At 43.9% G+C, this 27572-nt stretch overlaps 1 protein-coding gene across 1 annotated transcript in view; it reads right to left on the bottom strand.

Annotated features, from left to right (window-relative positions):
- LOC310877785 (proton-coupled folate transporter) overlaps positions 1-27572 on the bottom strand; it is a gene marked incomplete at its 5' end in the record, with an annotated part of 170275 nt that overhangs the window by 13339 nt on the left and 129364 nt on the right. The window contains one exon of the mRNA XM_083791733.1: positions 15970-16126. Within this exon, the coding sequence (XP_083647859.1) occupies positions 15970-16126 (157 nt within the window). The remainder of the gene's footprint in view (positions 1-15969; positions 16127-27572) is intronic.

Raw genomic sequence — 27572 nt, 5'->3', positions numbered from 1 at the left:
ATAATGGGCACTTGTCAAGGCACGACAATGGGCACGACAAAGTGCCCGATGATGGGCACTTTTCAAGGCACGACAATGGGCACGACAAGTGCCCGATAATGGGCACTTTTCAAGGCACGACAACGGGCACGACAAAGTGCCCGATAATGGGCACTTGTCAAGGCACGACAATGGGCACGACAAAGTGCCCGATAATGGGCACTTTTCAAGGCACGACAATGGGCACGACAAGTGCCCGATAATGGGCACTTGTCAAGGCACGACAATGGGCACGACAAGTGCCCGATAATGGGCACTTTTCAAGGCACGACAATGGATCCACGACAAGTGGCCGATAATGGGCACTTGTCAAGGCACGACAACGGATCCACGACAAGCCCGGGGTGGACGACGGCCACCCCGGCCGGTGGCCGTCCGTCCCTCCTCCCGGCAGCGTCCGATCGCCGTGTCCGATCGCCGGTGCCGGAGAATGCACTCGCTCGGACAAAACCGTCTTTGCATTGGTGAGTAGCGAAAGTGTTGTGTTTGTTTTTGCAGGTGCAGGAAGTTGAAAGTACCATAGCGGCGTTAAGACCTTCTGGACGGGAACACCCTTTTGGTGTTTTAAAGCATCGTGTCATACTTTAGCTATTGAAAAATAGCAGATCCACAAGCTACCAGCTTGTAGGACTGCTATTTTTCGAAAGGTCTTGCTGGGTCCCTGGAACAACATATTTTCAGATGGGGGTCGGCGGCCAATTACATATTTTTGGGGGGTGACCTTGACACGAAAACACTGACATAGAAACAGGCTTTTCAAACTGTCATTTGATTTAAAAGACATTTTGTAGAATCTGGTCTCAGGTCTAAATGGGTTAAGGGACCGGTTATAGGGACCGGTTATAGGGACCGGTTAAGGAGACGATATGGACCAGAGCTACACTGCAACACGACCCTGAACTCCAGCTACAGTATATATATATATATACTCACTGCACTGATATCCTACTCAGAGGAGCGATTCAGATCCTCCGTGTGCTGCCGTTCCAAATCCTAATGCTCTCTCACTCTCTCTTCCGAGCCCTGCCTAAAGCGTGCATTTGCGCACACGCTTCGCACGGCAGGCGCGGCCAGAGAAGAATGACACTTATGGTCCTCGGGGGAATTGGAAACGTTGACCTTTAAGAATCACCAAGTGGGTTTTTTCTCATTGAAAAGTCCCTTCCCAGACGCATGAGAATGGCCTGTGCACTCCCCGGAGGCGGTAGAGACGCTCCGCGAGCAATAGACCCGCTGTATATGAAAGAGTTTATAGCGGTTAATTCACACTGGGAGGGAGAGATAGAGAAGAGAAGGGGGGGGGGGGGGGGGGGACAGCAGACAGGGACAGGCGACAGAGAGAGAGAGAGAGAGAGAGAGAGAGAGAAAGGAAAAAAAGGAACTGCATGGCGAAGAAGAAAAAGACGGTTCTGCACTCAATGGAGTGACTGAGTGGATCGATCGTGCATGTGAGAAAACATGCGCACAGCACGCACGCACGCACGCACACACACACACACACACACACACACACACACACACACACACACACACACACACACACACACACACACACACACACACACACACACACACACACACACACACACACACACACACACACACACACACACACAGAGAGAGAGAGAGAGAGAGCGCCAGCCTTTTCACAAGATGGGTTGATGAATCGAAGTCACTTAAAGATGTTGGTTCAAAGCTCATTTAGCTTTCACCAGTTGTTACACTCTCTGTGTGAGAGCGTGCGTGCAACGTGTGCCTGAGTGTGTGCGTGTGTGTGCGTGTGTGTGTGTGTACACTAGTATGTGACAGCCTTAAAGCAAATGAATGTCAGGTAAAAGGTATTTACGAAGCAACTTTGAGGCTTTTAAGCCGGAGGATGTGCATTGAGCTTTGTGCGTGTGCATACGCGCTGTGTGTGTACGTGCGTGCATGAGGTATTTGTATTTCATTACTTTTGCAACTGGACTGCTCTTGCTGTTTTCTGTCACGTGTCACAGCGTGTCACGGTGCGATGTGTTGTGAATGAGCTCTGTTATCCCATTCTGACCTGAGATCAGATTCTAAAAATGTCTTCTACATCCTGACAGTTTTCATTCTGACCTGAGATCAGATTCTAAAAATGTCTCCTACATCCTGACAGTTTTCATTCTGACCTGAGATCAGATTCTAAAAATGTCTTCTACATCCTGACAGTTTTCAAAAAATCTTGACAGAGATAGTTACCGTGTGGCGGTCCCCGGGAACATCCAGGAACGCGCCCAGGGATGGCGGGGGGTGGGGTCCCGGTTCCCCTACGTCCGAAACGGTTGAGAAATGACAAAGTTACCGGGTGGGGGTCCCCAGGGTGGTGGTCCCTGGGAACATCCAGACCCCAAGGAACGCACCCAGGGTGCCTGCCCTGTTCCAGGCCGAGCCTCCCCGCGTTCCGAAACGTCCGAGAAATGACAGAGTTACCGTGTCGCAACGTTCCGTGCTCGGACAGACACATATAGGGACACTTATACATACATACGTAGGGACACACTATAGCTGCGTAATGGAGCGGAGGCACCGCTCAAAAATAAAACCCACATAGAGATGCTATACCAAGCAATGTTTTCCACGTTGGAATAGTACAGTGCAACGACCGAAGGGAGGGGAAAAGGAAGAAAGTAATCCGAATGCCTGTTCCATCCCAACATCAAAAGAATCATCGTACTCTCTCATCTTCGCTCAAGCATCACCATGGGGTGTGTACAGCAGGCTACTAGCGCCACACCAAGAGTTGTTTGAGCTAGCTGCGCACACACACACACACACACACACACACACACACACACACACACACACACACACACACTCACGTCACACACACACACGTCACACACACACACACACACGCACACGCACGCACGCACACACACACACGCACACACACGCACACGCACACGCACACACACACACACACACACGCACACACACGCACACGCACACACACACACACACACACACAACACACACACACACACACGTCACACACACACACACACACACACACACACACACAGGCATACCGATGTGCTGTTTGAGAACCTCACATGTCCTTCCATTGGCAATTCAGTAGACTGGCAGTGCATTGCCAGAAACAGAACATTGTCAGTGAGAAAGTGGGGCATTCATTTGCCACGGTGTTATGTGTTCATTCTATTCAGATCTTCCCCTGAATAGACAGAGGGCTCCATCTTGCGCCTGCACCCTTATCCCATTATCCCTAAACTAATTTGCCATTTTTCACTATTTTGAAAGTCATTTTAAAACAGTTCAACTAGCCGATCTACATCTACACGTTGTGAGCTTGTAGATCAGCTATTTGAACTTGAGGTTTTGAGGTTTTTATTTATTTATAGTAAAACATGGCAAATAGGTTTAGGGATAAGGGTTAAGGGGTGGGCGCAAGATATAGCCCAGAGTTCCTCTGCTATGGACTCTTCTTTTCTGTAGCAAAGCAGTAGAATTAGAAAGGCTAACAAAAAAAACAGTGAATATAACTTGCTAAAAACATGCTATTTTCGTCCCAGGAAACCTCCAGGAAAAGACCAGGAAAGCGTGAAGAAATTGGAACGGCACAAGAGAGTGTGTCTATAGCGTGTCGATCAAAAATACCCATTTGCACCTCTTAGCAGTGTCAACGGCGTGAATTAACATGATAGGAATGACCCTGGCTGGATGCACATCAAGGCTATACTGTAAGTACTGTACAGTATAGGTGTAAGCATGCTGTCAGAGGTTCCGGAGCAGTCCATTGGATAACAGTGGCATGCTGTCAGAGGTTTCCGGAGCAGTCCATTGGATAACAGTGGCATGCTGTCGGAGGATCCAAAGCAGTCCATTGGACAGTGGCGGCGCTGGGGGGGGGGCTTTAGCACCTCCAAAAATACCATAGCACGGCCTGTAGCACCCCCAAGAAATTCTCAACCAAAATGTACACGTTACCCCCACTGTCGGTGAATAAAATGATTTTCTCTGAAATTATTTGGTGGTCATGTAATTATTATTTCCAGTGGCCTATCGGCTATCCGTTAACATCGATTAGTAAAACGTGTATACTCGCAGTGCGCCGTTCGCGTAACGTTACGTGCATAACGTACAATAACGTACGCTATTTACGTAACGTTACGCGAGCGGCGCGCGTCACCTGACATGCTAGGTGTAGCCAGGTGTAGTTGTACTATAGTTGGTGGAACTTGGCGGGCGGTTTTGGTTTTGCTCAGCAGCACATGTAGTCACAGAGCAAGACAGCAGTGTTGTTTTTGGCAGCAAATTTCTATTTTAGTTTAGTCATATAGGTCCTGATTCTTCAAAAACGAAATGCGTCAGAGTGTAACGGTGGCGGAAACAGATATCGTATTTATCCGTCCGATCAAGCTACGTTGAGATGACGTGTTATTCAGAGAGTGGTGTGTATCACAGGTGCGCAGGTGTATCGCAGGTGTATGTCATACTGAATGCAGCGGGTGCAAAGTGATCGGAAAAGCACCCGACAACCTCATCTGCATTGATCCACGCCCTATATCGCACCATAAAAGGCTTCAAGCATGACTCAGCAGACAGCAGTTTGTCTGAGATCACAGCCGCGTTCACTGCTATCCAAGCTTACGGTGCGTGCTCCACTGAAGCAATATAATTATAATTTATTTAATTAAGTTCGGGACCAAGGCGGGTGCTCACTCACACCTTTGCAGAGGTAAAACATATCCGATATTTAAAATATCGGATATGTCAATGCAAAAGTCGTCTTTTCAGAGAGAGCGAGAGAGAGAGAGAGAGACGAGAGAGGGAGGGGGGCTGCATGGGCCCTCGACACTGTTGCGCGATAAAGAACAGTAGCCCATACATTCATAAGTAAATATATTATAGGCCTGGGATCCTCTTGTCTGAAGAAATTATAATCCAGTGAGTTTATCCAGTGAGTTAAACTATTCTGTGTGTGGCATCCATGTGATCAATATCAATATACATTTTATAAATTCTGTCTGTCTGTCCGTCATGTTCACGAGTGGAGGTGAGCTGGTTTAAAACTGATATGACTGGCCGACTTTCAAACACGCTGCATTCATTAGGCTATAAATGTGGTCTTCTATTTTTTATATAGGGCTAATTAGCCCTATTCATTTTCCAATGTGAATCGGATCGGCAGCACGCTGCTGTCTGCCCCCCGCCACACACACACACACACACACACACACACACACACACACACACACACACACACACACACAGTGCAGAATGCAGATAAGCCTATGTTCTTATTATAACTGCGAGTCCGCGAGATCCGATCTACAAGCTCACAACCGTTGCACTTCCGAGTAGAAGGCTGCCGAGTGAGCAGCCTCAATCGCGCATGATATAAATATCCTAATAAATAAATAGAAATGTGTCGTGCTTGCGGGGCAGTTTCTGTATGCTATTTCTATAGGCTAACTTGCCTAGAATGCATGCATTTAGGCATACAAATGCACTCGGCTTTTATATATATATATATATATATATCGTTTTTTTATGTGCTGATCGACCAATATGTTGGGGACACATGCCTACATATTTTATCTGAGATTTGGGGACTATTTATTGATTCAGCATGAAGATTAAAGCCTTCTGAATAAATCTATACGCAAGTGTATGCTTCCGCAAATTTCTCCGCCACCTAAAGAGCTCCCGTAGGATTTAGCGGAGTTTCCGACGAACCAAAGTCAGCGTCAAGTTCACGGCCATTTCCATGAATTCCAAATTAATGTGGGAAATCCACGTAAATGCCTTTCCGCCAGCGTCATGGCAATATATCAGCGGAAACACGTTGAAGAATCAGGCCCATAGTCTTTGGACTGAAACTTCATTTAGTTCTAGTCACATTTTAGTCACCTGGAATGTCTTAGTGTTAGTCTAGTTTTAGTCGACTAAATGTCATAAGATTTTAGTCAACGAAATCTACAGTTGATTTAGTCGACTAAAATGTATTTTGGCGGGTCATGATGCCGTCGTAATGAGTGTTTTTACACTTGCTGAAAATAGCCGATCTACAAGCTCACAACGCGTCACGTTGCGACGTGTTGTGAGCTTGTAGATCGGCTATTTTCAGCATGCAACCAAGTGTAAAATGAGTTCTACTGGATCTCTTGTCCACTAGTCCCTTCCTAACATTTTAGTCTAGTTTTTATTTGTCGACGAAATTGTCAAGTCTTAGTTTTAGTCATCATAGCTTAGTTTTCATTTAGTTTCCATTTGTTTTTGTCAGTGAAAATAGGTAGTCGACGAACATTTTTCGTCTTAGTTTTAGTCGACGAAAACAACACTGCAAGACAGACAGACAGCGAGACAGATCATAACGAGATACAAAATGGATACGTTTGTGGTCAGGCAGCCTCGAGCTGTGCAGCACGACAGCAATGCGAATCCATGTTCTTGATATGGAGGTCGGAGGACGAGAATTCATGAGTCTGAACATGACGGAGAGGGAGAGAGCCCGGTACGGTACACCGGGAGAGGATGTTATTATTCAGGACGGCAAAAGCGCTGAAGATATAGACCAGATTACCGATGCCTTTGCGGCAATCACAACAACGGTTCTTCTGTGAAGTTGGTGACTGCATGCCACTGCGCTCCCTATAGCTATGAGTGTGTGTCATGATGGCCAGGAAGGCACCGTGGCATTAGTCCAATAGTCAGCTTCATTTGTATGTGCATGCAGGGCTGCAGGCCGCTGCTCTAGTATAGGGTGGATTTATTTCATTAAGTCTGATTCTGTTCTTGTTTTGTATATTGCTGCTGTGCTGTGTGTATATAGCGACAATAGAATGTGTGAGCGCTCTGACCGCTCTCTTTCTCTCTCCCACACCCCTCTCTCTCTCCTCTCCTCTCTCTCTCTCTCTCTCTCTCCCCCCCTTCCCCCCCCCCTCTCTCTCCGCCTCTCTCTCTCTCTCTCTTTCTCTCTCACACACCCCTCTCTCTCTTCTCTCTCCTCTCTCTCTCTCTCCCCCCCTCCCCCCCCCCCTCTCTCTCCGCCTCTCTCTCTCTCTCTCTCTCTCTCTCTCTCTCTCTTTCTCTCTCACACACCCCTCTCTCTCTTCTCTCCTCTCCCCCTCTCTCTCTCTCTCTCTCTCTCTCCCCCCTCTCTCTCTCCCGCCCCTCTCTCTCTCTCTCTTTCTCTCTCACACACCCCTCTCTCTCTTCTCTCCTCTCTCTCTCCCCCCTCTCTCTCTCTTTCTCTCTCTCGTAGTCATGTTTTGAGTGGTGCAACCACTCCAAGGAACAGCAATGTCCGTGTTGGTTCACCTATGTGACGTTAATGAGCACCAGTATGACTATATGCATACCAGTAGGGGCGCTGTTGTGCCAGAAACACAGAGAGAGAGACAATGCTGCACTGTTGCCTGCTAATGAGAGAAAGAGAGAGAGAGAGAAAGGGAGGGAGGTGGGGGGGGGGGGGGGGGGGGGAGAGGGAGTTGCAACACTCAGTTCACACGGGTGTGATTTGCTGATGGGTTGATTTGATTGGGTTCTCACTTCTCAGACTGCTTTGCTCGCTCTCAGATTGTGTGTGATTACAAGTTATTGGCTATAGTGATATAGCTGCTGGCACAATTAAAACTAGAAAAAGTGCCCGTCTGGGCACAGGTCTGTGTCGCAGATCGGACAGAACTTGTTTATGTCTTTGGCCGTGTTGAAGTGAGTCACCATAGGTCGCTGGTTCAATTCCGGCTCGAAGGGACCAATGTGACCGAGGCCAAGTATGGTGGTCTGGTCGGGAATAGGGCAGAGGGAATTCTACCTTCCGAAATACGGAAGGGACAGATATGGATTCCCTTGAGCGCAAGCTGGTCTTGGTGTCCGGTGGTCGGTAGCGAGATCTTGGTATGGAGTCCTAGGTCTGCTTTCTGATCTTGGTTATTCTTAGCTCAAATCCGTTTTAGCTTGCGTAGGCACCTATATTTATAGTGTTATGTCGGAGCGACCCCTGGTTCCTTCGTAACAATAGGAGTGTGTGTGATGTTTGGCAAAATGTTTAGGAGTAGGCTAATATAAACATGATTTTTTTGTTTTTTGTTTCTTGCAACAATTGTTTTCATTTTGTTGAGGAAATGCAGAGCCAGTTCACTCATAGCATCTCTGAGGATAGAATTCTGGATGAGCAGGACATGTGCAGCATTTTGTACAAAACGGGCCACTCCTGAAAACTTTGGAAGGCAATCTTAGCCAATCAGTGTAGGATCTGAGAATTCCAACAGGCTCGTCTTGATCACATGACTACAGAGATCATGTGTACCGATTTGCGTGAGATTTGGATGAAATCATAAACAATGTGTTTTGCCTAAATCTGCCTCATGGTGGCGCTATAACCGGCAGATGTAGAGGGATGCAGGGACAATGTTTTTCCATGGCCTCTAGGGAGTGTGCATACTGTACATAGGTTGTATATAGATCGATGCAGTTATAGGTAAAACAGGAATTGGCCTGTTATTGCGCCACCGTGAGGCTGATTTGGGAATAAAATAGTGGCATGACGTCCTCTGCTAGTGGAAATGTGCGTGTATAATTTCATGAACATTGGACACTGTTTGTGATTTGTGGCATTTTGTTCGAAATGGACCAATCATGGGAGCTTTGGAAGCCAATCTTAGCCAATCAGGATGGAAGATGGGAAATGACTATGGAGATACCGAATTGTGTGGATGTATGGATAAAATGTGTACGAGATATCCACAGAAATGTGTTTGGCCTAAATCGGCCTCATGGTGGCGCTATAACAGGCCGTTGAGGAATATTTGGGGCAGAGGTTCGTCGCCGGCAGCCAGGGAGTGTGTGTGCACAGTTTGGCATGGATCGGGCCAACGGTGCCGGAGATTAGCTGATAACGGACGGACGGAAGGACGGACGGACGGACGGACGGAGTGCAAAACATACTCTCTCCCCATGCCTTCGGCCTGGTGGAGACAATAAACACTTGTTTATTGTCATGGTCCCTCTAACTACATAATGTATGTGTGTGTGTGCATGATTTTGTGTCGGCTACATGGTTTACTGATGATCCATCTCTGTTATACTTTTCAGGATTCAAATATAAAAAGACGTAGCGCTCCACTAGTTAATACATCGCTAACACGCGTGGATCGATACGCAAGAGTGATAAACACGTGAAGGCGCTAATTTGTCTCCAGGGCTGCCGAGTCGACACGGCGCAGAACTCCAGACACTTCACCTGCATGGCTGGCACTTTCTGTTCTCCAATTCTCCCCAAAGTGGAATGCGTCTTTAAAGCGTTCTGTTTTGTGCACATTGGGCTGTAACCTTGATTTATGGAAGAATAACAGCCTCTTCAGCGCCTCGCAGCACAGCGCTACTTATGGGGCTCAACGGCGGAAAATGAAGCTGTCCGTCTCTGCCCGGAGGAAACCTCTTATCTCCACACTTTGTATGTGTCGTTGTCATATAAGTGAATGAACGACCCCAGTACTTCAATGTGTCTCTCCAGCGCAGTGCTTCGCAAACCGTTTTTCACATCAAGGTCCATTATTTTATTCGGCATTTTGAGCCACGTGCCACCGTTTGATGACATTTATTTCACCTCTCAGACCCAAAAGACTTTGGAATATTTGGTTGTCGTTGGATAAGATTTTGTCCACGGTTAGGAGATCAGGAGAGATAACAGGCAAACTTTGGTACTCATTATGTGATGCTCATATAGTCACATGGACACATAGGTGGACACATAGGTGTACACGGACATTGCTGGTTGTAGGAGGGGTTGCAGAACTAAAAAAAGAAAAGAATATGCAACTGAATGGCTTTGGAGTTGACATAGTACACTATAGTGAATGCATAAACTTTCCTTAATGATTATATCTGGTTTCAGTATTTATTCATGATACTTTTTTCATTTTCTCCATTATTAAGGTTATTGTCGCTGTCAATTTGTATTGGTGGTGGCGGTGGTGGTGGGGAGGGGGGCGGGGCTGGGGTCGGGAGACATGGTCATGAGCTTTCCTCGGGGTTCCCCAGTCAAAAACGTTGAGAACCCCCCCCCCCCCCCCCCCCGCTCTAGTATATATGACTTTTGAATTAGACTCCTGAAAAGTAGTAGCCTGGTTAATAAACCAGACTAATATCGCACGGACCGCGGGATATTAGTCTGGGGAGGCTCAGCTTGGATTTCATTTCCAGGGGAGCGGGCTGAAACATTTTCTCTTTGACGCAATTGGTCAGACCTACTGTCAGTCAAAGGTCTCAAGCATTGGAAGTCACTGTACCAAAGCCCGCCCATATTGCATACCGTGTCCCGATTGGCCACCCCATTTCTCTGGTGTAGGAAATGGGCGTACAATTGAGCCTCTCCAGACCGTAATCCGCCGGCAGGCAATTTATATACGGCTGATTCGGTCTGGTTTATTAACCAGGCTAGAAAAGTAGTGGTTATTTTGGACATATGAGGTTTCCACCCCGACATGAGCTCTTATTACTATCATACCTCCGGCCTGCTCTGACAACGATCAGCTGAACGTCACTAGAAACACCCTGTTTAGAGTGCATGCAGGCACTGCAGCACACTCTCAACGTCATGATAACACCTCCCGTTGTATATAGGAGCACACTCTCAACGTCATGATAACACCTCCCGTTGTATATAGGAGCACACTCTCAACGTCATGATAACACCTCCCGTTGTATATAGGAGCACACTCTCAACGTCATGATAACACCTCCCGTTGTATATAGGAGCACACTCTCAACGTCATGATAATACCTCCCGTTGTATATAGGAGCACACTCTCAACGTCATGATAATACCTCGTTTTTTAATAACGTTTTTGCTACTCACCAAAACAAAGGCGGGTTGTGTCATTAGAAAGCCTACTTTCCTTAGTGGACGCACTCTGAGCCTAACCTGACGCTGCCAGATCCAAGAAGCTTGCTACACAAATTTGTTTCACAGCTTATTGGGATCTGGGATCGCGGAAGCAAATTCGATGACGGGGCTGTTCTTTTTTTCAAGATACTTGGTAGATGATTGGATGGGACCGTCTGTCTATCACCGTGTGGGCGTGCAAACACAACCAATCATATTGACGTGTCTATATAGCTTCACATCCGGTTTCGCACATATCCCGCCCTTAGCTCACGCTGATTGTCCGGTACGGAACGGATTTTTGTCAGCTCAACTGCCTGAGAGATCCAGATGAATGCTGTGTTGGGGAACATGGTTACCCAATACCGCCCTCATCTGGCAGCGTCAGGTTACTCTGAGCCCCCCCCCCCCACCACATGTATAAACGGTACTTTTTGGCTAGAAAGGGATTTTTTTCACCGGAGGAAAAATATTCTCTATGAGGCAGTTCTCTGGGCAATATCGGTAGAGGGCGCAGTGGAGTAACTGAAAATATATTTTTCCCGGTGAAACAAAATCCCCTTTTGGCCAAAAAGTACCGTTTATACGTGTGGTGGGGGGCTCAGAGTGAGTCCACTAAGGGAAGTAGGCTTTCTAATGACACAACCCACCTTCGTTTTGGTGAGTAGAAAAAACGTTATTTTTATTTACGTTAAGGAGGAGAGGATGGTCTGATTTCGATTTGAGATTTAAAACAGAAAGTCATAGCCCGCAGGGCATAATCGTAGAAGCAGTAGAAGGCTATGGACCAGAGCTACACCTGGGGTGGGAAATATCCGTATAGTACTACACTCTGCCTTTGGACTTGAGCAAAAATGTATAGACACAACTCTACAGTTCGAAGTAAATGTCCTCTGTATTCACAATGTTAAGAAGTAGTAGACCGGTGCCCTGTTGGGTATACCGTACCGGCCTACGTTGGAACGATGTAAATTACGTTAGACCCTGAGACTCGGGGAAGATATTAGACTTTTTTTTTAGACCATTCTGGCTGAGATTGCACTCTGCTATACTTCCATCTTAAGGCCAACACAGACCCCCAAATAAATCAACCATCCAACCCACTTTAAAAACCACATTTTAAAACAAAGTGTTAAAGTGCTAAAATGAAAATAGAAACCAATGAAACATTCAAAGCGATATTATCATGTTTATGCATAATTTAATAATATGCATGCCCCATTGCCCACACTTGACATATGGGCTTCGACTGCCACCTGTTAGTCCTCCTCTCAGACTGTATTCATATTGACACATCACAGACTTACAGGTGTAGAAGTGTGTGAAATGTATATTTTATGTGCAAGCTGCCAACAATCCGCCAGTCTGTCTGACACGGTACAGAGAGGGGGGAACTGAACCAACTGAAGCAACGTGGAAGGGCTTGGAGAGCGTTTAGACTTTTAAACCATTCTGGACGGGAACCCCATTTGGTGTTTTAAAACATTAGCTATTTTAAACTTTAGCTATGAAAAATAGCAGATCCACAAGCTCATAGCTCATAGCTTTAACTCAAATCTTTGCTTCTGGCCCTGGAACTACATATGTTCAGAGGGGGGTGCAGGCGGCCAATATATATACAGCTTTTGGGGAAAGACTTTGAGCACCACTGACATAGAAACATGGGTTTTTCAGAAAACTGTCAGGATTTAGAAGACATTTGTAGAATCGACCTCAGGTCTAAAATGGGTTAAACACAGCTTGCGTTTTGGCAACACGCCCACCGGCAGCAAACAGCTGGTTCTCAGACGTTGTTGGTTGGTTTTTGTGTTCCATTAAGGACCCCCAAATGTATTTATAGTGGGCCGCGGACCAGACCCTCCATCATTTTGTGCCAGGGACCCCCCATGAGAGAAGTTTTAGCAGATGTGCATGCTCGCTGTGAGCGAGCACCTTGTGTACGCACCCCTTGTGTGCTGCACGGTATGAGCTTGTAGATCTGCTCTCTTTCAAACATCTTGAACATTGTTTTGTTCAAATCTATGAATATATGCATATATGTTTTTTTCAAGCGAACATGTGGACTGTGAAAAGTGGATCGAGCAGGCAGTATAACTAATCAATTGGCAGGTGTGGGGAGTTCACCAAATGAATCATAGGCTGGGGGTTGCCATGGCAATCGATTGGCTCATTTGGGCCACGGGCCAGAAGAAGCCTATATTGTACAACGGGCGTATTAGTCGGTTCTGGCCAAACCGCCTATCCAACGGTTCTCGACATATACGTAAACTATACAGATCCCGTGAATTTATTGTCAGATTAACCTATTATTAACTTTTAACTTTTGTTTGTTTTTATATAAAAATATATTGGTTCAGACACTTCAGCCAGCGTTTCAAGCTGAAACTTCAAAATAAAATGCCCACCATTTCCGTTTCACTACACCCTTAAAGCACTTGCGTTACAGTCTGTTTCTAATTTCTAATTTTACTTATAGAGGGCAAGAATAACATATTAAGGCATCATTCTTATTAGGTAGTGATCCTTTTAAGTATTTTGATGTATTTGGACTTTGACTCTTGAATAATAGAGGACTCATGATTGCATGTATTTTCTACATTGTGGAATTGCTATGCTTTTACCCTAGTTTCCACCACTGGTAATTATAGCCTTCAAAGAGACAATTGTGTTTAGCTTTTTTAACAATGTTCAGGGTTAATTGAGCAGCATGCGCACCATTTGCACACGTACAGAACGGAGTAGTGAGACAGTGCGGGCCACGCAGCATTATAACAATTATTAACGACTGCAAGCAGCTGCGACCGCTTGATGCATTCCCTAATTATTCCTTATTTCCCGTGTCATTAAGATGACACATTCTGAACATTTCACTTGCCAATGGCTTTTAGGCCAGAGTAGCATTCAGTAGTACATCATGTGTTGTGCAGAATTATGTTAAGTGAGTGTGTGTGCGCGCGTGTGCGTGCGTGCATGCATGCGTGCACAGCAAGAAAGAGTTTTAAGAGACGGAGGGCGGTCATCTCATCATGACATAATCTCAATCGGTGCATTTGTATGTAGCGTCTTTCTCCAAAGCACTTTACGATGCATTTCAGCCATGTTGAATTACTTGCGCAAGCAGAGCGCGCAAGCACTGTAATCGGCTGCGTATGTCGGTGGTGTCACTCGGCCAATCAGGGATTGGCTGATGACGTAACTAAGGTACGTTTGGTGTATGTTATGTGTATGTATGTCGGGGGAAAGAATGGTGGTTCCTTATTGGCTGTTTCAAGGTTGGTATAAGGTCAATAACGGGTCTAAAATATGCATATTATATATGTATATACTTATTATATTTTAATAATCTTCTCTTAATTTTAACCGACCAAGACATCCCTTTGCACTACATTGTACTATAGGCCTTATGCAGTACCTTTCTAACAGACAGAGGGAACTGTTCATTGTGTACCGTCACTTTAAAAGTGACGGTACACAATGAACAGTTAATAATTTATGGCAACGTGACAACGTCTTACCGTGCTGGCCTGGGGCAAGCACGGTAAGCACAACATGCGTTGGGTGGAAGAGCAGGATGTTTGTTCCGCTGCAGCAGCTGAGGCTCCCGGGTTGTTTCGACTCGGTGCAGACATGCAAAGGTATCGCATTTGGGTTTAATACAATGCATTATGGACAGATGTCTATGCATTGTCGAAATGCTCCCTTTCGTGCATGCAACAACTGTGGTAGGCTACATTATTGCATTTAGCTCCCCTCTTGTCTTTTTACCAAACCTTTCAACCGTTCCACCATACTTCCACCACGGCAAACGATGACGAACCACGCAACCACCGGTTGCGTCCAAGCCCCCTTTATATAGCGAGCGGCCCATGACGCCAGCCGCTGCGGCTATACCCGTTAAGAGGCTCGACAAGCCAAACGCCTATTGATACTCGGGTCTCGATTTTGTAGTGGTTCAGGAGTCGGGACGACCGGCTATCCGACGGACTCGACACCGTGCACTGGACTCGACACCGAGCACTGGACTCGACACCGTGCACTGGACTCGACACCGTGCACTGGACTCGACACCGAGCACTGGACTCGACACCGTGCACTGGACTCGACACCGAGCACTGGACTCGACACCGTGCACTGGACTCGACACCGTGCACTGGACTCGACACCGAGCACTGGACTCGACACCGTGCACTGGACTCGACACCGAGCACTGGACTCGACACCGTGCACTGGACTCGACACCGTGCACTGGACTCGACACCGAGCACTGGACTCGACACCGTGCACTGGACTCGACACCGAGCACTGGACTCGACACCGTGCACTGGACTCTACACCGTGCACTGGACTCGACACCGAGCACTGGACTCGACACCGTGCACTCGACAGCGTGCACTGGACTCGACACCGAGCACTGGACTCGACACCGTGCACTGGACTCGACACCGAGCACTGGACTCGACACCGTGCACTGGACTCGACACCGTGCACTGGACTCGACACCGTGCACTGGACTCGACACCGTGCACTGGACTCGAGTCGACACCGGACCAAGGACTATTGAAAGAGGACGGGAAGCGAACACCGTATACGGTGGACTCCATGTTGCTCCATGGAAGGAAAGAAACATGCGCAGTTGAGACCAAGGAAGCTGAACGCGGAAGTGTTGGCTGCATATAGCCCACTGCGCATGTTTTGTTCCTTCCAGGGAGCAACATGGAGTCCACCGTATACGGTCTTCGCTTCCCGTCCTCTTTCACTAGTCCTTGCACTGGACTCGACACCGGGCACTGCACTGCCTTTGGTGGTGTGGAACGCGTGTGTCGAATTTGAAGTTGGGTGAACGGTTCTCGAGTTACGTGGATTACAGACGTACAGTACATACACACGTACGTACACACAGAGACTTGGTGCATTTATAGCTAGATAGATATCTGGTAAAGCCGTGTCCTTATTCTACCTCTTGGCCAGTTCGCTGTGCTGCGGACGGCCCATATTAGGGCGTGCATGTGTGTGTGTGTGTGTGCGTGTGCGTGCGTGCGTGCATGCACACTTACTGCAAGAGGATGAACAGCACGAGCATGAGCGTTGCCATGACGATGAAGGGCATCCCAGTGACGGTAGTCAAGGTGAGAGGGTACAGGCCGTTGAAGACGAGCCCACCGATCAGAATGCACAAGGCCTCTACGGAGGCTGACATAGAGAACATGGCCCCTATAGACACACATGGGGACATATATATATATATATAGAGAACATGGCCCCTATAGACACACATGGGGACATATATATATATAGAGAACATGGCCCCCATAGACACACATGGGGACATATATATATAGAGAGAACATGGCCCCCATAGACACACATGGGGACATATATATATATATAGAGAGAACATGGCCCCTATAGACACACATGGGGACATATATATATATAGAGAACATGGCCCCCATAGACACACATGGGGACATATATATATAGAGAGAACATGGCCCCCATAGACACACATGGGGACATATATATATAGAGAGAACATGGCCCCTATAGACACACATGGGGACATATATATATATAGAGAACATGGCCCCCATAGACACACATGGGGACATATATATATATAGAGAACATGGCCCCCATAGACACACATGGGGACATATATATATAGAGAGAACATGGCCCCTATAGACACACATGGGGACATATATATATAGAGAACATGGCCCCTATAGACACACATGGGGACATATATATATAGAGAACATGGCCCCTATAGACACACATGGGGACATATATATATATAGAGAACATGGCCCCCATAGACACACATGGGGACATATATATATAGAGAGAACATGGCCCCCATAGACACACATGGGGACATATATATATAGAGAGAACATGGCCCCTATAGACACACATGGGGACATATATATATATAGAGAGAACATGGCCCCCATAGACACACATGGGGACATATATATATATAGAGAACATGGCCCCCATAGACACACATGGGGACATATATATATAGAGAACATGGCCCCTATAGACACACATGGGGACATATATATATAGAGAACATGGCCCCTATAGACACACATAGGGACATATATATATATAGAGAGAACATGGCCCCTATAGACACACATAGGGACATATATATATAGAGAGAACATGGCCCCTATAGACACACATAGGGACATATATATATATAGAGAACATGGCCCCTATAGACACACATAGGGACATATATATATATAGAGAACATGGCCCCTATAGACACACATAGGGACATATATATATAGAGAACATGGCCCCTATAGACACACATAGGGACATATATATATAGAGAACATGGCCCCTATAGACACACATAGGGACATATATATATATAGAGAACATGGCCCCTATAGACACACATAGGGACATATATATATATAGAGAACATGGCCCCTATAGACACACATAGGGACATATATATATAGAGAACATGGCCCCTATAGACACACATAGGGACATATATATATATAGAGAACATGGCCCCTATAGACACACATAGGGACATATATATATATAGAGAGAACATGGCCCCTATAGACACACATAGGGACATATATATATATATAGAGAACATGGCCCCTATAGACACACATGGGGACATATATATAGAGAGAACATGGCCCCTATAGACACACATAGGGACATATATATATATAGAGAACATGGCCCCTATAGACACACATGGGGACATATATATATATAGAGAGAACATGGCCCCTATAGACACACATGGGGACATATATATATAGAGAGAACATGGCCCCTATAGACACACATGGGGACATATATATATATAGAGAACATGGCCCCCATAGACACACATGGGGACATATATATATATAGAGAACATGGCCCCCATAGACACACATGGGGACATATATATATAGAGAGAACATGGCCCCTATAGACACACATGGGGACATATATATGTATAGAGAACATGGCCCCTATAGACACACATGGGGACATATATATATATATAGAGAACATGGCCCCTATAGACACACATGGGGACATATATATATAGAGAACATGGCCCCCATAGACACACATGGGGACATATATATATAGAGAACATGGCCCCTATAGACACACATGGGGACATATATATATATAGAGAACATGGCCCCTATAGACACACATGGGGACATATATATATATAGAGAACATGGCCCCCATAGACACACATGGGGACATATATATATATAGAGAACATGGCCCCCATAGACACACATGGGGACATATATATATATAGAGAACATGGCCCCCATAGACACACATGGGGACATATATATATATAGAGAGAACATGGCCCCCATAGACACACATGGGGACATATATATATATAGAGAACATGGCCCCTATAGACACACATGGGGACATATATATATATATAGAGAACATGGCCCCTATAGACACACATGGGGACATATATATATATAGAGAACATGGCCCCTATAGACACACATGGGGACATATATATATAGAGAGAACATGGCCCCCATAGACACACATGGGGACATATATATATAGAGAGAGCATGGCCCCTATAGACACACATGGGGACATATATATATAGAGAGAACATGGCCCCTATAGACACACATGGGGACATATATATGTATAGAGAACATGGCCCCTATAGACACACATGGGGACATATATATGTATAGAGAACATGGCCCCTATAGACACACATGGGGACATATATATATAGAGAGAACATGGCCCCTATAGACACACATGGGGACATATATAGAGAACATGGCCCCTATAGACACACATGGGGACATATATATATAGAGAGAACATGACCCCTATAGACACACATGGGGACATATATATATAGAGAGAACATGACCCCTATAGACACACATGGGGACATATATATATATATATATATAGAGAACATGGCCCTTATAGACACACATGGGGACATATATATATATATAGAGAACATGGCCCCTATAGACACACATGGGGACATATATATGTATAGAGAACATGGCCCCTATAGACACACATGGGGACATATATATGTATAGAGAACATGGCCCCTATAGACACACATGGGGACATATATATATATAGAGAACATGGCCCCCATAGACACACATGGGGACATATATATGTATAGAGAACATGTCCCCTATAGACACACATAGGGACATATATATATAGAGAACATGGCCCCTATACACACACATGGGGACATATATATAGAGAACATGGCCCCTATAGACACACATGGGGACATATATATATATAGAGAGAACATTGCCCCTATAGACACACATGGGGACATATATATAGAGAACATGGCCCCTATAGACACACATGGGGACATATATATATATATATATAGAGAGAACATGACCCCCATAGACACACATGGGGACAGACATATATATATATATATAGAGAGAGAGAACATGGCCCCTATACACACATGGGGACATATATATAGAGAGAACATGGCCCCTATAGACACACATGGGGACATATATATATAGAGAACATGGCCCCTATAGACACACATGGGGACATATATATATAGAGAACATGGCCCCTATAGACACACATGGGGACATATATATATAGAGAACATGGCCCCTATAGACACACATGGGGACATATATATATAGAGAACATGGCCCCTATAGACACACATAGGGACATATATATATATAGAGAACATGGCCCCTATAGACACACATGGGGACATATATATATATAGAGAACATGGCCCCTATAGACACACATGGGGACATATATATATAGAGAACATGGCCCCTATAGACACACATAGGGACATATATATGTATAGAGAACATGGCCCCTATAGACACACATGGGGACATATATATAGAGAGAACATGGCCCCTATAGACACACATGGGGACATATATATAGAGAACATGGCCCCTATAGACACACATAGGGACATATATATATAGAGAGAACATGACCCCTATAGACACACATGGGGACATATATATATAGAGAGAACATGACCCCTATAGACACACATGGGGACATATATATATATATATATATATATATATATATATATATAGAGAACATGGCCCTTATAGACACACATGGGGACATATATATATATATATAGAGAACATGGCCCCTATAGACACACATGGGGACATATATATGTATAGAGAACATGGCCCCTATAGACACACATGGGGACATATATATGTATAGAGAACATGGCCCCTATAGACACACATGGGGACATATATATATATAGAGAACATGGCCCCCATAGACACACATGGGGACATATATATGTATAGAGAACATGTCCCCTATAGACACACATAGGGACATATATATATAGAGAACATGGCCCCTATACACACACATGGGGACATATATATAGAGAACATGGCCCCTATAGACACACATGGGGACATATATATATATAGAGAGAACATTGCCCCTATAGACACACATGGGGACATATATATAGAGAACATGGCCCCTATAGACACACATGGGGACATATATATATATATATATAGAGAGAACATGACCCCCATAGACACACATGGGGACAGACATATATATATATATATATATAGAGAGAGAACATGGCCCCTATACACACATGGGGACATATATATAGAGAGAACATGGCCCCTATAGACACACATGGGGACATATATATATAGAGAACATGGCCCCTATAGACACACATGGGGACATATATATATAGAGAACATGGCCCCTATAGACACACATGGGGACATATATATATAGAGAACATGGCCCCTATAGACACACATGGGGACATATATATATAGAGAACATGGCCCCTATAGACACACATAGGGACATATATATATATAGAGAACATGGCCCCTATAGACACACATGGGGACATATATATATATAGAGAACATGGCCCCTATAGACACACATGGGGACATATATATATAGAGAACATGGCCCCTATAGACACACATAGGGACATATATATGTATAGAGAACATGGCCCCTATAGACACACATGGGGACATATATATAGAGAGAACATGGCCCCTATAGACACACATGGGGACATATATATAGAGAACATGGCCCCTATAGACACACATAGGGACATATATATATATAGAGAGAACATGGCCCCTATAGACACACATGGGGACATATATATATATAGAGAGAGAACATGGCCCCTATAGACACACATGGGGACATATATATATATATAGAGAACATGGCCCCTATAGACACACATGGGGACATATATATATAGAGAACATGGCCCCTATAGACACACATAGGGACATATATATATAGAGAACATGGCCCCTATAGACACACATAGGGACATATATATATATATAGAGAACATGGCCCCTATAGACACACATGGGGACATATATATATATATAGAGAACATGGCCCCTATAGACACACATAGGGACATATATATATAGAGAGAACATGGCCCCTATAGACACACATGGGGACATATATATATATATATATAGAGAACATGGCCCCTATAGACACACATAGGGACATATATATATAGAGAGAACATGGCCCCTATAGACACACATGGGGACATATATATATATAGAGAACATGGCCCCTATAGAAACACATAGGGACATATATATATATATATAGAGAACATGGCCCCTATAGACACACATAGGGACATATATATAGAGAACATGGCCCCTATAGACACACATGGGGACATATATATATAGAGAACATGGCCCCTATAGACACACATAGGGACATATATAGAGAGAGAACATGGCCCCTATAGACACACATGGGGACATATATATATATAGAGAACATGGCCCCTATAGACACACATAGGGACATATATATATATAGAGAACATGGCCCCTATAGACACACATAGGGACATATATATATAGAGAGAACATGGCCCCTATAGACACACATGGGGACATATATATATATAGAGAACATGGCCCCTATATACACACATAGGGACATATATATATATATATAGAGAACATGGCCCCTATAGACACACATGGGGACATATATATATATAGAGAACATGGCCCCTATAGTCACACATGGGGACATATATATATATAGAGAACATGGCCCCTATAGACACACATAGGGACATATATATATATAGAGAACATGGCCCCTATAGACACACATGGGGACATATATATATATAGAGAACATGGCCCCTATAGACACACATGAGGACATATATATATAGAGAGAACATGGCCCCTATAGACACACATGGGGACATATATATATAGAGAGAAAACATGGCCCCTATAGACACACATAGGGACATATATATATAGAGAACATGGCCCCTATAGACACACATGGGGACATATATATATATAGAACAGGCCCCTATAGACACACATGGGGACATATATATATATAGAACAGGCCCCTATAGACACACATGGGGACATATATATATATAGAACAGGCCCCTATAGACACACATGGGGACACATATATATATAGAGAACATGGCCCCTATAGACACACATGGGGACATATATATATAGAGAGAACATGGCCCCTATAGACACACATGGGGACATATATATATAGAGAGAACATGGCCCCTATAGACACACATGGGGACATATATATATAGAGAACATGGCCCCTATAGACACACATGGGGACATATATATATAGAGAGAACATGGCCCCTATAGACACACATGGGGACATATATATATATATATATAGAGAACATGGCCCCTATAGACACACATGGGGACATATATATATAGAGAACATGGCCCCTATAGACACACATGGGGACACACATATATATATATATATATATATATAGAGAACATGGCCCCTATAGACACACATGGGGACATATATATATAGAGAACATGGCCCCTATAGACACACATGGGGACATATATATATAGAGAACATGTCCCCTATAGACACACATGGGGACATATATATATATAGAGAACATGTCCCCTATAGACACACATGGGGACATATATATATATAGAGAACATGGCCCCTATAGACACACATGGGGACATATATATAGAGAGAACATGGCCCCTATAGACACACATGGGGACATATATATATAGAGAACATGGCCCCTATAGACACACATGGGGACATATATATATATAGAGAACATGTCCCCTATAGACACACATGGGGACATATATATATATAGAGAACATGGCCCCTATAGACACACATGGGGACATATATATATATATAGAGAACATGTCCCCTATAGACACACATGGGGACATATATATAGAGAGAACATGGCCCCCATAGACACACATGGGGACATATATATAGAGAGAACATGGCCCCTATAGACACACATGGGGACATATATATATAGAGAACATGGCCCCTATAGACACACATGGGGACATATATATATAGAGAGAACATGGCCCCTATAGACACACATGGGGACATATATATATAGAGAACATGGCCCCTATAGACACACATGGGGACACATATATATAGAGAGAACATGGCCCCTATAGACACACATGGGGACATATATATATAGAGAACATGGCCCCTATAGACACACATGGGGACACATATATATAGAGAGAACATGGCCCCTATAGACACACATGGGGACATATATATATAGAGAACATGGCCCCTATAGACACACATGGGGACACATATATATAGAGAGAACATGGCCCCTATAGACACACATGGGGACATATATATATAGAGAACATGGCCCCTATAGACACACATGAGGACATATATATATAGAGAGAGAACATGGCCCCTATAGACACACATGGGGACATATATATATAGAGAGAAAACATGGCCCCTATAGACACACATAGGGACATATATATATAGAGAACATGGCCCCTATAGACACACATGGGGACATATATATATATAGAACAGGCCCCTATAGACACACATGGGGACATATATATATATATAGAACAGGCCCCTATAGACACACATGGGGACACATATATATATAGAGAACATGGCCCCTATAGACACACATGGGGACATATATATATAGAGAGAACATGGCCCCTATAGACACACATGGGGACATATATATATAGAGAGAACATGGCCCCTATAGACACACATGGGGACACATATATATATAGAGAACATGGCCCCTATAGACACACATGGGGACATATATATATAGAGAGAACATGGCCCCTATAGACACACATGGGGACATATATATATATATATATATATATATATATATATAGAGAACATGGCCCCTATAGACACACATGGGGACATATATATATAGAGAACATGGCCCCTATAGACACACATGGGGACATATATATATATATATATATATATATATAGAGAACATGGCCCCTATAGACACACATGGGGACATATATATATAGAGAACATGTCCCCTATAGACACACGTGGGGACATATATATATATAGAGAACATGTCCCCTATAGACACACATGGGGACATATATATATATAGAGAACATGGCCCCTATAGACACACATGGGGACATATATATATATATAGAGAACATGTCCCCTATAGACACACATGGGGACATATATATATATAGAGAACATGGCCCCTATAGACACACATGGGGACATATATATAGAGAGAACATGGCCCCGATAGACACACATGGGGACATATATATATAGAGAACATGGCCCCTATAGACACACATGGGGACATATATATATATAGAGAACATGTCCCCTATAGACACACATGGGGACATATATATATATATAGAGAACATGGCCCCTATAGACACACATGGGGACATATATATATATAGAGAACATGTCCCCTATAGACACACATGGGGACATATATATAGAGAGAACATGGCCCCTATAGACACACATGGGGACATATATATATAGAGAACATGGCCCCTATAGACACACATGGGGACATATATATATAGAGAGAACATGGCCCCTATAGACACACATGGGGACATATATATATAGAGAGCATGGCCCCTATAGACACACATGGGGACACATATATATAGAGAGAACATGGCCCCTATAGACACACATGGGGACATATATATATAGAGAACATGGCCCCTATAGACACACATGGGGACACATATATATAGAGAGAACATGGCCCCTATAGACACACATGGGGACATATATATATAGAGAACATGGCCCCTATAGACACACATGGGGACACATATATATAGAGAGAACATGGCCCCTATAGACACACATGGGGACATATATATATAGAGAACATGGCCCCTATAGACACACATGGGGACATATATATATATATAGAGAACATGGCCCCTATACACACATAGGGACATATATATATAGAGAACATGGCCCCTATAGACACACATGGGGACATATATATATAGAGAACATGGCCCCTATAGACACACATGGGGACATATATATAGAGAGAGAACATGGCCCCTATAGACACACATGGGGACATATATATAGAGAGAGAACATGGCCCCTATAGACACACATAGGGACATATATATATAGAGAGAACATGGCCCCTATAGACACACATGGGGACATATATATATATATATATATAGAGAACATGGCCCCTATACACACATAGGGACATATATATATAGAGAACATGGCCCCTATAGACACACATGGGGACATATATATATAGAGAACATGGCCCCTATAGACACACATGGGGACATATATATATATAGAGAGAACATGGCCCCTATAGACACACATGGGGACATATATATATAGAGAGAACATGGCCCCTATAGACACACATGGGGACATATATATATATAGAGAGAACATGGCCCCTATACACACATAGGGACATATATATATAGAGAACATGGCCCCTATAGACACACATGGGGACATATATATATAGAGAACATGGCCCCTATAGACACACATGGGGACATATATATATAGAGAGAGAACATGGCCCCTATAGACACACATGGGGACATATATATATAGAGAGAACATGGCCCCTATAGACACACATGGGGACATATATATATATAGAGAGAACATGGCCCCTATAGACACACATGGGGACATATATATAGAGAGAGAACATGGCCCCTATAGACACACATGGGGACATATATATAGAGAGAGAACATGGCCCCTATAGACACACATAGGGACATATATATATAGAGAGAACATGGCCCCTATAGACACACATGGGGACATATATATTTATAGAGAGAACATGGCCCCTATAGACACACATGGGGACATATATATATATAGAGAACATGGCCCCTATAGACACACATGGGGACATATATATATATAGAGAACATGGCCCCTATAGACACACATGGGGACATATATATAGAGAACATGGCCCCTATAGACACACATGGGGACATATATATATATATAGAGAACATGGCCCCTATAGACACACATGGGGACATATATATATATAGAGAACATGGCCCCTATAGACACACATGGGGACATATATATATATAGAGAACATGGCCCCTATAGACACACATAGGGACATATATATAGAGAGAGAACATGGCCCCTATAGACACACATGGGGACATATATATAGAGAACATGGCCCCTATAGACACACATAGGGACATATATATATAGAGAACATGGCCCCTATAGACACACATGGGAACATATATATATATATATAGAGAGAACATGGCCCCTATAGACACACATGGGGACATATATATATATATATATATATATATAGAACATGGCCCCTATAGACACACATGGGGACATATATATATATATATATAGAACATGTCCTCTATAGACACACATGGGGACATATATATATATATATAGAACATGTCCCCTATAGACACACATGGGGACATATATATATATATATATAGAGAACATGGCCCCTATAGACACACATGGGGACATATATATATATATATATATATATATATATAGAGAACATGGCCCCTATAGACACACATGGGGACATATATATATATATATATATAGAACATGGCCCCTATAGACACACATGGGGACATATATATATATAGAGAGAACATGACCCCTATAGACACACATGGGGACATATATATATAGAGAACATGACCCCTATAGACACACATGGGGACATATATATATAGAGAGAACATGGCCCCTATAGACACACATGGGGACATATATATATAGAGAACATGGCCCCTATAGACACACATGGGGACATATATATATAGAGAACATGACCCCTATAGACACACATGGGGACATATATATAGAGAGAGAACATGGCCCCTATAGACACACATAGGGACATATATATATAGAGAGAACATGGCCCCTATAGACACACATGGGGACATATATATATAGAGAACATGGCCCCTATAGACACACATAGGGACATATATATATAGAGAACATGGCCCCTATAGACACACATGGGAACATATATATATAGAGAACATGGCCCCTATAGACACACATGGGGACATATATATATATAGAGAACATGGCCCCTATAGACACACATAGGGACATATATATATAGAGAACATGG

Source organism: Protomyctophum parallelum (genome assembly GCF_964188405.1).
Source record: "Protomyctophum parallelum genome assembly, chromosome: 20".
NCBI lineage: Eukaryota > Metazoa > Chordata > Actinopteri > Myctophiformes > Myctophidae > Protomyctophum > Protomyctophum parallelum.
The sequence above is the reverse complement of the archived record's forward strand: the minus strand, read 5'-3'. Positions and strand labels throughout refer to the sequence as shown.